This window comes from Onychomys torridus, chromosome 16 (assembly GCF_903995425.1).
Source record: "Onychomys torridus chromosome 16, mOncTor1.1, whole genome shotgun sequence".
NCBI classification, from domain to species: Eukaryota; Metazoa; Chordata; class Mammalia; order Rodentia; family Cricetidae; genus Onychomys; species Onychomys torridus.
The window spans coordinates 41,756,455-41,768,224 of record NC_050458.1 but is presented as its reverse complement, the minus strand read 5'-3'; the positions used below and the strand labels follow the sequence as shown (position 1 = coordinate 41,768,224).

General features: G+C 53.8%; 1 protein-coding gene across 2 annotated transcripts in view; it reads left to right on the top strand.

Annotated features, from left to right (window-relative positions):
• Positions 1–393: 393 nt before the first annotated feature.
• The window catches only part of Cpsf1 (cleavage and polyadenylation specific factor 1), a 13,021-nt gene continuing 1,644 nt past the window's right edge, over positions 394–11,770 (top strand). The window contains exons 1-29 of one of the 2 annotated variants that reach the window (XM_036208489.1): positions 394–644; positions 5,507–5,534; positions 5,633–5,766; positions 5,898–5,978; positions 6,098–6,249; positions 6,346–6,492; positions 6,630–6,769; positions 6,850–6,960; positions 7,043–7,136; positions 7,241–7,328; positions 7,400–7,522; positions 7,621–7,672; positions 7,749–7,843; positions 7,910–7,984; positions 8,060–8,140; positions 8,216–8,305; positions 8,450–8,560; positions 8,653–8,794; positions 8,874–9,052; positions 9,134–9,270; positions 9,345–9,519; positions 9,596–9,802; positions 9,892–9,981; positions 10,077–10,220; positions 10,294–10,446; positions 11,098–11,214; positions 11,291–11,381; positions 11,464–11,548; positions 11,628–11,769. In XM_036208489.1, coding sequence (XP_036064382.1) covers positions 501–644; positions 5,507–5,534; positions 5,633–5,766; positions 5,898–5,978; positions 6,098–6,249; positions 6,346–6,492; positions 6,630–6,769; positions 6,850–6,960; positions 7,043–7,136; positions 7,241–7,328; positions 7,400–7,522; positions 7,621–7,672; positions 7,749–7,843; positions 7,910–7,984; positions 8,060–8,140; positions 8,216–8,305; positions 8,450–8,560; positions 8,653–8,794; positions 8,874–9,052; positions 9,134–9,270; positions 9,345–9,519; positions 9,596–9,802; positions 9,892–9,981; positions 10,077–10,220; positions 10,294–10,446; positions 11,098–11,214; positions 11,291–11,381; positions 11,464–11,548; positions 11,628–11,769 — 3,408 coding nt within the window. In that variant the 5' untranslated portion in view covers positions 394–500. The remainder of the gene's footprint in view (positions 645–5,506; positions 5,535–5,632; positions 5,767–5,897; positions 5,979–6,097; positions 6,250–6,345; positions 6,493–6,629; positions 6,770–6,849; positions 6,961–7,042; positions 7,137–7,240; positions 7,329–7,399; positions 7,523–7,620; positions 7,673–7,748; positions 7,844–7,909; positions 7,985–8,059; positions 8,141–8,215; positions 8,306–8,449; positions 8,561–8,652; positions 8,795–8,873; positions 9,053–9,133; positions 9,271–9,344; positions 9,520–9,595; positions 9,803–9,891; positions 9,982–10,076; positions 10,221–10,293; positions 10,447–11,097; positions 11,215–11,290; positions 11,382–11,463; positions 11,549–11,627; position 11,770) is intronic. The other variant, XM_036208490.1, reaches the window with a different exon arrangement.

Sequence of the window (11,770 nt, the reverse complement as noted above, 5' to 3'; positions counted from 1 at the left end):
GGGTCTTCAGAGTTCCAGGACAGCCAGGGCTCTGTATCGCGAGACCATGACTCAAAAACAAAGAAAACAACAACAGCAAAATACTTTAAAAAAAGATCTTAGGGCCGATCAGTGGTGGCGCACGCCTTTAATCCCAGCACTAGGATTTCAAGGTTCTAGATTTAGCCAATGAGGAAAACCTTGGAGGGAGTAGAGTAGGAAGGAGGGGACGTTCCGGACGGAGCCCTCCAGCTCCGGCACCAGGATCTTCAGTTCTTATCAAACTAGGCCTCTAGAAGCCGCTGTTGCAGGGCAGCCTCGGCGCGCAGGCGCATAGGCGAAGTAGTCCGGAACCCTGTTTCTCAACTACCAGGTCGGTCCTCCTAGAAGGCAGGTCCGGGCGGGAAGCGCAGGCGCAGAAGCTCGGAACCTGGTGGCTGGGTTTGCGCGCGCGGCCGGGCCGAGTCCGCTGCCGTCCCTGTCCCCCGAGTCGGCGGCTCCGGCGTGACAGTGGCGGCAAGATGTACGCGGTGTACAAGCAGGCACACCCGCCCACCGGGCTGGAGTTTGCCATGTACTGCAACTTTTTCAACAACACTGAGCGCAACCTCGTAGTGGCCGGCACCTCGCAGCTGTATGTGTACCGACTGAACCGCGACGCCGAGGTAAGCCGTGTCTCCGGTGCAGAGATGCCGAGGCCGTATACCGCAGTCACCTCGGCAGGTTCCCCAGAGCAGGAACCTAGCTTTGCCTAAGGCCTCTTGTCCCCAGAGCCGGTTCTCCACTACCACGTTGTTTGGCCTCATTCTACCCTGCAGGAATGCCCCTGCCCACGGTCTCCTATTTGTTCTTTGGGATTTCCAGCATATTGTTACAGACCTTCCATGTGCTTAGCAGTAGGGACATGGCAGTGAACCAGACACTTGAGGGAGATGACCCTTTAGTATATATAAATGAATATATACAGACTGCCGCAGTGTCTCCGGGAGTGAGACCCGGTGAAGGAGGATGGGTGCTTGCAAACCAGAGCTTTTCTGAAACTGACCGGGTTTGTTGGGGGAAGAACACTTCTACCTAAAGGAGCAAGGCTGAATGTAGCTTGGGGACCGACTACTGGCAGTAGATGTAGTAAAGTGGGACAAACCCATCAATAGATATGATATAGGGATGTTTTGGATGCTGGAGTGACAGCAAGTGGTTCAGGAAGCCTTCTTGCAAAGAAGCAGTTTCCGTGGAATCTTGGTAGTGCATGCCTTCAATCTCAGGCAGAAGCAGACAGATTTCTGGGTGTTCCAGTCTAAACTGGTTCCAAGACAGCCAGGGCAACATAGTGAGACTGTCTCAAAAGAAAACCAACCAAACAAAGCAAAAATGAAGCCTGAAGGGTAGCTTCTTCCTTTTTTTCCCCCTGAAATTTTGTTTTGTTTTGTTTTTCAAGACAGGGGTGTAGCTTTGCACCTTTCCTGAAACTTGCTCTGTAGACCAGGCTGGTCTGGAACTCACAGAGATCCGCCTGCCTCTGCCTCCTGAGTGCTGGGATTAAAGGCGTGCGCCACCACCGCCTGGCTCCCCCTCGAAATTTAAAAATTAGGTTTATTCATTTGATTTTTATGTGTTTTGCCTATGTATATGTGCACCACATGAATGCTTAGTGTCCATGGAGGTCAGTGTTTGGATGGTTGTGCCAGATGGGTCCTTTGTAAGAGCAGCAAGTGCTTTTGATGACTAAGCCATCACTGCAGCCCCTAAAGAGGCTGCATCTTAGCCAAGGTGCAGCATATACCTCTGCTGATAGGGGAGGTGTTCCAGGCAGAATCATGAGCTGGCAAAACCAGAGGTACTATGAGAGAGGGCCAATGTTGTTGTTTTTTTCTTCCCCCAAGACAGGGTTTCTCTGTCTAGCTGTGGCTGCCCTGGAACTCATTCTGTAGACTAAATTCAGAAGTCTACCTGCATCTGCCTCCCAAGTGCTGGGATTAAAGGTGTGCACTGCCGCTGCCTGGCTTTCTCAGACACTTATTAGAGTCTGCTGTATAGGACTTCTGGGGAGAAGCCTGCTCTGTGGAGTATACCCTCCAGGGAATGGCAGGCACATATAGACAGGGAGATGCAGTGTCGTTAAGGCAGCAGACCTGTAGATGTGATTTAAATAGACAATGAGGTGTAGAGAAGTATATGTGAATGAGACAAAGTAATTTCCAGCAAAACTGTTTCTGTGATAGAGGCTAAAGGTGGGGAGAGCAGGTAAGAAGTAACAGGGTGGGGCTCCATGCCACACTCTCCAAGCAGGGAATTTTGGCAAAGAAATGATCTTACAGCTGGGCGGTGGTGGCGCACACCTTTAATCCCAGCACTCGGGAGGCAGAGCCAGGCGGATGGATCTCTATGAGACCACTACAGAGCGAGTTCCAGAAAAGGCTCAAAGCTACGCAGAGAAACCTTGTCTCGAAAAAACAAACAAAAAAGAATGATCTTACCCAAGGTAGGTTTGACAGCTGTCCCAGGAGACTCATCAGGAAGTGGCTATTAGGCAAGACTTAATGGTGGCCTGACCAGGGTAGCTATGAGGTGATGGGAAGCCGTCAGATTTAGGATGGATAGATGTGGTGTTTGAGAGGAACTGAGAGTAATGCCAAGATTTTTTCAGGAACTGAGAGTAATGCCAAGATTTTTTCAGGGTTGTGGACAACAGGTCCGGATTTGGTCTTAGCAGTTACAGGGGTCACGTTGCTATTCTATTCCATGGTGGCCAGGAGTAGAGAGCCACTCAGAAATCCTGGCTGGGAGAGTAACGAGTTGGAAGAGGGTCCTGCACTGGTTCTGTGCTCTTAGCCTTAGGTGATTATGACAGAGGGCTATGGGGTACCAGTGAGTATGGTTGAGGCCTGTGGAGGAGAATTGGTAGCAGGGAATCAGCTGGCTGGAAGAAGACCTATCCAAAATACTGCAAAGAACCGGGCCGCAGTGGCACACGCCTTTAATCCCAGCACTCGGGAGGCAGGGCCAGGCGGGTCTACAGAGTGAAATCCAGGAAAGGCACCAAAACTATATACAGAGAAACCCTGTCTCAAAAAACAAACAACAACAACAACAACGAGACAGCAAAGAAATGGAGCAGTAACTGGGAGAGAGCAAGGGTTTTAGGGATTCATTTTAATTTTACCTGGTTTTTTTTGGTGTTTGGTTTGGTTTGTTCTTTCAAGACAGAGTTTCTCTGTGTAACAGCCCTGGCTGTCCTGGAACTCACTCTGGAGTAGACCAGGCTGGCCTCAAACTCACAGAGATCTGCCTGCCTCTGCCTCTGCCTCTGCCTCTGCCGAAGTGCTGGGATTAAAAGCTTAGTTTTTACTTGTTAAATAATTTTTTTATTATTATTATTATTATTATTATTATTATTATTATTATGTATCTGAGTGTCTGCACCACTAGTGATTGTCCTTACAGATGGTTGTGAGCTGCCACGTGGGTGCTGGGAATCGAATCCAGATCCTCTAGAAGAGCAGCCAGTGTGTTCAACCTCTGAGCCATCATTCTAGTCCTTGTTTTTATTTCTAATTGTCTGTTTGTCTGTGTGTCAGTATGTGCACATAAGTGTAAGTGCCCACAGAGGGCAGAGAAATCGGATCTCCAGGAGCTGGAATTAGAGGTGGTTGTAAGCTGCCTGATATGAGTGTTAAGAATGGAACTGGGGGGGGGGGAATGGAACTCAGGGGTGGGGCGGGGGGGGGGGGGGGAGAGGAAGAATGGAACTCAGGCTGGGTGGTGGCCTACAGAGTGAGATCCAGGACAGGCTCCAAAGCTACACAGCAGAGAAACTGTCTAAAAAAAAGGCACTCAGGTCAAGAGAAAGGGTTTTTTTTTTGGGGGGGGGGGGGTTGAGACAGGGTTTCTCTGTGTAGCTTTGCGCCTTTTCTTGGGTCTTGCTCTGTAGACCAGGCTGGTCTTGAACTCACAGAGATCCACCTGGCTCTGTCTCCTGAATGCTGGGATCAAAGGCGTGCGCCACCGCCGCCCAGCAAGAGAAAGGGTTTTAAAGGTGAGGGAGAAAGTAGCATAACTGTACACTGGGAATTAACAGAATTGTTTGCTTTTTGGTGTGGTGGGGAATAGCACCCTGGCTGTCCTAGAACTCACTCTGTAGACCATGATGGCATTGAACTCACAGAGATCCCCCTGTCTCTGCCTCCTGAGTGCTGGAATTAAAAGGGTACATACATCACCATGCCGGGCTGAGTGTTTACATTTTTAATGATTGGGGTACTTTCTAAAGATAGATCCTTGAAACAAAAGCTGCAGCTACCAATACCAGTTCCTCGTCTTCTGGCCCTAGCAGAACAGTATGGCTTCTCTTGTCCCACAGACTGAAGTGCAAAGTGGCAGGGAGTGGAAGTGATGGAGGGCTCAGTCCAGTCACTGATTTGAGACAGGCTACCTAAGCTAGATAGGCACAGTGTGTCAAGACACACTGTGGTCAGGTTTGGATAAATACAGAAGGGGCAGGCTGGGCTGTGATCTGTCCATTCTTCTGTTCTGTTCTGTGTGCCTATCCTGGCAGCTTATGGCCTAAGATTAATCAGGCATCTTTCTAGAACTTAGGTTTCCAGGAGGACATGATGTCCTTGCTCCCACAGCCTGTCCTTCAGAGCAGCCCTCAGTACGTTTAAAGGGAAATGTGTCTTTTTTTTCTTTCCAAGATAGGGTTTCTCTGTGTAGCTTTGCGCCTTTCCTGGAACTCACTGTGTAGCCCAGGCTGGCCTTGAACTCACAGAGATTCTCCTGGCTCTGCCTCCTGAGTGCTGGGATCAAAGGTGTGCACCACCACCACCCGGCTGAAATGTGTTGTGTGTGTGTGTGTGTGTGTGTGTGTGTGTGTGTGTGTGTGTGTGTGTCTGTCTGTCTGTCTGTCTTGAGTCTGTTCCTGTGAATCTAGATTATGTAGCTGTGTGTTGTGGGGACACCCAGTCCAGCACAGCTGGCACCTGGAGTTCCAGGAACGCTCAAGGCCTCATTTCTGCCTTATTGTTGTTATTTTTAAGGGAGGGAGGTCTTGCCATGTAACTCAGGCTGGACAGGAACTTAGAATCCTCCTGTCTTGACCTCCTGGGATCACAGGTATGTGCTACCATGCCTGTTACCTCTTGGTTCTAGTATCCCTTGACTCTGTCTTGTGGTACGTATGCTGGACCTGCAGCTGGCACTGAGCTGCTTGGTCTCAGGTATAAGCCTATGGGTGCACAGCTGAGCAAGTTTGAGACTGTAGAGAATGACTGTGTGCAGCATAGGGGTGGGCTTCCAGGAAAGCCAGAAGTGTAGCTTTCCAGTGAGGAGCCCTGTGGATAGGGTTAGGATATGTGAATGTAAGTTTGCCTGGGATCACCTGGTTTATACACTGACCTTGCAAAGTAGAGCTTGCTGATGGCCGAGGCCAGCCCTGAGTGGACTTTCCTGTCCTTCGGATGACTGTGTTCATGGATGAGATAGGTCTACCTGGTGTGTGGTTCCTTAACTGCCCCCTTTTCCCTTCCAGGCTTTGACCAAGAATGACGGGAGCACAGGTAAGTGTGGACAGCCACTCTGGCCCTGCACCTGGGTGGGGTGTGTATGGGTGGCCTGGGAACAGGACCTAGGCCTGACTTGTTGACCTCTACTCCAGAGGGGAAGGCCCATAGAGAGAAACTAGAGCTGGTAGCCTCCTTCTCCTTCTTTGGCAACGTCATGTCCATGGCCAGCGTGCAGCTTGCAGGCGCCAAACGTGATGCCTTGCTTCTCAGTTTCAAAGATGCTAAGGTGAGCGGTATGGGTCTGGCAGGAGGTCCTGGGCACAGTGCTGTGCTGTAGGGAGCAGTGCTGGGCTGGGGTCTGTCGGTGTTATCAGGGTTGGTATTGAACGGGCCACAGTTCTGACCTCTTGCCTTTAGTTGTCAGTGGTGGAGTATGACCCAGGCACCCATGACCTGAAGACCCTGTCTCTACACTACTTTGAAGAGCCTGAACTTCGGGTAAGCCAAGCCCAAGAGTGCCTAGGCTGAGCCTAGCAATTTCTAACACTTTTCTCCTGCTGCCCCAGGAGGTCCCTCAGATCTTCTGTAGCCCATCTGATGTCCCCCTCTGCCCCCAGGATGGCTTTGTGCAGAATGTGCACACACCTCGTGTGCGGGTGGACCCTGACGGGCGCTGTGCAGCCATGCTCATCTACGGCACAAGGCTGGTAGTTCTGCCTTTCCGCAGAGAGAGCCTGGCTGAGGAGCATGAGGGACTCATGGGCGAAGGGTGAGTACCAAGCCGGGGTGGCTGTGGTTTTGAGCGCCCAAGAGCCCTGAGCTTTCTGCTCTATCACTTCCTCCTGCTGACACCTTTGGTCTGTAGGCAGAGGTCCAGCTTCCTGCCCAGCTACATCATCGACGTGCGGGCTCTGGATGAGAAGCTGCTCAACATCATCGACCTGCAGTTCCTCCACGGCTACTATGAGCCCACCCTGCTGATCTTGTTTGAACCCAACCAGACCTGGCCCGGGTGAGGCTGGGGTCCTCTGCTGCGGCCCCCAGAGGTCTTGCCCAGGCAGGGCTATAGAGAGGGGTATGGGGGGGTGACTGGGTCACTGGCCTTGGGAGCAATGTGACTGCCTCTGGATGACCTACCTGCTGCTCTAGGCGGGTGGCTGTGAGGCAGGACACGTGCTCCATTGTGGCTATCTCGCTGAACATCACACAGAAAGTCCATCCGGTCATCTGGTCCCTCACCAGCTTGCCTTTTGACTGTACCCAGGCCCTGGCTGTGCCCAAGCCCATAGGTGAGGGAGTGGCTGTGTTGAACGGCAGTGGGGACGGGGGCGGCAGTGAGCTTCGTTACAGTGGTGTTGTCCACCTCCAGGTGGGGTAGTGGTCTTCGCCGTCAATTCTCTGCTGTACCTGAACCAGAGCGTCCCCCCGTACGGCGTGGCCCTCAATAGTCTCACCGCGGGCACCACTGCTTTCCCGTTACGTGAGTGGGTGTGCTGTGGGCAGAGTGGGCTGTGACGTTCAGGCAAGACATCCGGTTTGCCTGATCACCATGTACCCCGTAGGTACCCAAGAGGGCGTACGGATCACCCTGGACTGTGCGCAGGCAGCCTTCATCTCTTACGACAAGATGGTCATCTCCCTCAAGGGAGGCGAGATGTAAGCCCACAGCCTATGAACCCTGACCTCTGGGATGCCCACCTGCTCGCCTTCTCGTGCCTCGGTGTCCCTTGCCCACTCAATGCCCTTCCCTTTCCTCACAGTTACGTGCTGACCCTCATCACTGACGGCATGCGCAGTGTGCGAGCCTTCCACTTTGACAAGGCAGCCGCTAGTGTCCTTACCACCAGTGTGAGTAGGGGCAGGGTTGGGGGTGTCCTGGGTCAGGGCTGGTTGTATGCTTACTCACACCTCTCCCTCAGATGGTCACAATGGAGCCTGGATACCTGTTCTTAGGCTCGCGCCTGGGCAACTCCCTCCTCCTCAAGTACACGGAGAAGCTGCAGGAGCCCCCGGCCAGCTCTGTCCGTGAGGCTGCTGACAAGGTAAGCGCTCACAATGTGGCGTCCCTGGGCCTGTCCTTCCATGGCCCCCATGTGCGGGACAGCCTCAGGGTTACTCACTCATTCCTCATGCCTCACAGGAAGAGCCTCCCTCTAAGAAGAAGCGAGTGGACCCTACAGTGGGCTGGACAGGTGAGAGGTTGGACTGGGATGAGCAGGGGAGGGCCAGAGGCCATGCTTGGACTCAGCTGGACTCTGTCTGCTGCAGGAGGCAAGACGGTGCCACAGGATGAGGTGGATGAAATTGAAGTATATGGCAGCGAGGCCCAGTCAGGCACACAGCTGGCCACCTACTCTTTTGAGGTAAGACTGGGGAAGGCAGTGGATATCCACCTCCTTTACCCTACCTGACCATTGCTGTGCCCACAGGTGTGTGACAGCATGCTCAACATTGGACCCTGTGCCAACGCTGCTGTGGGCGAGCCTGCCTTCCTCTCTGAAGAGGTACCCAAGGGGCTGGGACTATGGTATAGAGCCTAGAGGTGAGATGGAAAGCTGTATCCTTACCCTCCTCTCTAGTTCCAGAACAGTCCTGAGCCAGACCTGGAGATTGTGGTTTGCTCCGGCTACGGGAAAAATGGGGCCCTGTCAGTGTTGCAGGTATGTGAGGTGGGGGCGGGAAAACTCCTGGTACGACTTAGCTGAGCACTCAATCCCACCCCATCTTTATTCCAGAAGAGTATCCGGCCCCAGGTGGTAACAACCTTTGAACTTCCTGGCTGCTATGATATGTGGACGGTCATCGCTCCTGTGCGGAAGGAGGAGGTAGAAACTGGGCTGAGAAGGAGACCAGGGGGTTGGGGCAGGGGATTGTGCAGCTCCTGGGGACACTGGGGTCCAGATGGTCACAGTTACACACTGCCCTTGCTAGACTGTGGCCCCTGCTCTGCCCCTCTGTTGCCCTCGCAGGAAGAAACACCCAAAGCAGAGAGCACAGAGCAGGAGCCTACTGCCCCCAAAACAGAGGAGGATGGGCGAAGACATGGCTTCCTTATTCTTAGCCGGGAAGACTCGACCATGGTAAAAAAAAAAAAAAAAAAAAAAAAAAGTCAAGTTTGGGACTAGGGACAGGGTCCCCTGGGGAAGAGCACCACTCACCACTGTCGCCATAGATCCTACAGACTGGCCAGGAGATCATGGAGCTGGACACCAGTGGCTTTGCCACACAGGGCCCCACAGTCTTCGCTGGAAACATTGGGGACAATCGCTATATTGTCCAAGTCTCACCGCTGGGCATTCGCTTATTGGAAGGAGGTAGGTGGGCAGGTCTGTGTGAATGGGTCTTGAGGTGGTATGGACTTGCCACCTCACCCTAACGACCTTGTGTCCACAGTGAATCAACTGCACTTCATCCCTGTGGACCTGGGTGCTCCCATCGTGCAGTGTGCTGTGGCTGATCCCTATGTGGTCATCATGAGTGCTGAGGGCCACGTAACCATGTTCCTGCTCAAGAGTGATTCATATGGTGGCCGCCACCACCGCCTGGCACTACACAAGCCTCCACTGCATCATGTAGGCCCTCTACCCTTGATGCTCTTGTCTTCCCCCTGTCTGCCCCCTGCCCTTGTCTGAACCCTGTCCCATTTCCTACAGCAGTCTAAGGTGATTGCACTCTGCCTGTACCGTGATGTCAGTGGCATGTTCACCACTGAGAGCCGCCTGGGTGGGGCCCGTGACGAACTGGGGGGCCGAAGTGGCTCAGAGGCTGAAGGTCTGGGCTCGGAAACAAGGTGCGTAGGGGCTGGTATGTGAGGTGCCAGTGTTCCCATGGCATGCTGTGACGTACCTATCTACTGGTTCCCAGCCCCACAGTGGATGATGAGGAAGAGATGCTGTATGGAGACTCGGGCTCCCTCTTCAGTCCCAGCAAAGAGGAGGCCCGCAGGAGCAACCAGCCCCCTGCTGACCGTGACCCTGCACCCTTCAGGGTGGACCCCACCCACTGGTGCCTGCTGGTGCGGGAGAATGGCACCATGGAGGTGGGTGCATCGCACAACTACAGTATCCCGGCATAGTAGCCTTTGCTCCCGCTCCTAACCACTGCCCTCCCTCCAGATCTACCAGCTCCCAGACTGGCGGCTGGTGTTCCTGGTTAAGAACTTCCCTGTGGGACAGCGGGTCCTGGTGGACAGCTCTTTTGGACAGCCCACCACACAAGGGGAAGTCCGGAAGGAGGAGGCCACACGCCAGGGGGAGCTGCCTTTGGTCAAGGAGGTGTTGCTGGTTGCCTTGGGAAGCCGGCAAAGCAGGCCCTACCTGCTGGTAAGTTCCTTCTTACCACCGCCCCTGCAAGGCCCTGCCCCATCCCCATGCCCCCCACTTAGCTAAGCTATCCCTGCTTGGATCCCCAGGTACATGTGGACCAGGAGTTGCTTATCTATGAAGCCTTCCCCCACGACTCGCAGCTCGGCCAGGGGAATCTCAAAGTCCGCTTCAAGAAGGTGCCAGTGGCTGGACCCTGTTTGGGCATGGGGTAGATTGGAAGGCCAGATCAGCAGGGTCTGGAGGACCTAGCACTTACTGTGGCCTCTGCCAGGTCCCCCACAACATCAACTTCCGTGAAAAGAAGCCAAAGCCATCTAAGAAGAAGGCGGAAGGCTGCGGTGCTGAGGAGGGATCCGGAGTCCGGGGTCGTGTGGCACGCTTCCGCTCCTTCGAGGACATTTATGGCTATTCGGGGGTAGGCAAGTGGCTTGTCAGGATTGGGAGGATGGAGCCTCACTCTCAGTTTACTCAAAAGTGCCTGCCTCCAGGTTTTCATCTGTGGACCCTCGCCTCACTGGCTCCTGGTGACTGGCCGTGGAGCCCTGCGTCTGCATCCCATGGGCATTGATGGCCCCATTGACTCCTTTGCTCCATTCCACAATGTGAACTGCCCCCGTGGCTTCCTGTACTTCAACAGACAGGTAGGGAGGCTTAGCCTAGTTCCCTCCAGGGCCACTGATACTGCCCTAGGCCAGTATCTGTGGGAGCAGAGGGCCAAGATAGTGGAAACTGGTAGGGCCAAGGAATTCAACTACTCTGGGCTTATCCTGGGAAGACTAAGGATGAGACAGTTGGGGTGTGGAGGGGAGACCAGTGAGGTCACCATCCTGCACTTGAGGTACAGCCTGGAAATCACTGCGCTGGTATAGCCTCAGACTTTGTCGAAGAGCCAGGCTGAGCTGGCTGTTCCATTTATCCCTCTTAGTTGCTGTATGGCTTGGTGGCAAGCACATGCCTCTGAGGCCGATGGCAGGTGCTTTCCAGGGGCTGGTAACACAGAACCGCTGGTGAAGGGTGGCCTGGGTCATGGACATTGGCTCCTTTGTCTATTTATTTGTTGGGATTACTGTTGTGTCCAGTCCCTGGGGTGTCTGTCCTCTGGCCCTGGCCTTCCCATGCCCTGTACTACTGTCCACCAACATGAAAGGAGCCTAGACAGAGCTTTAGCCTCTCCAGGCAACTACCCAACACAGCAGTCCTGGTATCCCATACCACAGAGTAGAGAACATTTTGTTGGGAGGCCTAGGTTCCACCCCAGACCAAACTGACTTTGCTGCCTACTGCACCCCTAGGGTGAACTGAGGATCAGCGTCCTGCCTGCCTACCTGTCCTATGATGCTCCGTGGCCTGTCAGGAAGATCCCACTGCGCTGCACAGCCCACTATGTGGCCTACCATGTAGAGTCCAAGGTTTGTCCCTGTCCCACATCCCCCAGGCACCTTCTGAGCCTGGCCTCTTGTCATGTGACACCCTCTAACACCCCAGGTGTATGCTGTGGCCACCAGCACCAACACACCCTGCACTCGAATCCCACGGATGACTGGTGAGGAAAAGGAATTTGAGGCCATTGAGAGAGGTATGCAGCACTTGAGGGTAGGGTGGGGCAGAACTTGGCTGTACACTGTCTACAAGGCGACTCACTTCCCTTGTCTCAACAGATGACAGATACATCCACCCCCAGCAAGAAGCCTTCTCCATCCAGCTCATCTCCCCTGTCAGCTGGGAGGCCATTCCCAATGCCAGGTGAGGCTGGATCTGCCAGGGGCTGCTCTGCTGGCAGCTTGGAGGTGGCAAGTGCTGACAAAAGCCTGGCTTCATGCAGGATCGAGCTAGAGGAATGGGAGCATGTCACGTGCATGAAGACAGTGTCACTACGCAGTGAGGAGACTGTTTCAGGCCTGAAGGGCTATGTGGCTGCTGGGACCTGCCTCATGCAGGGGGAGGAAGTCACGTGCCGTGGGCGGG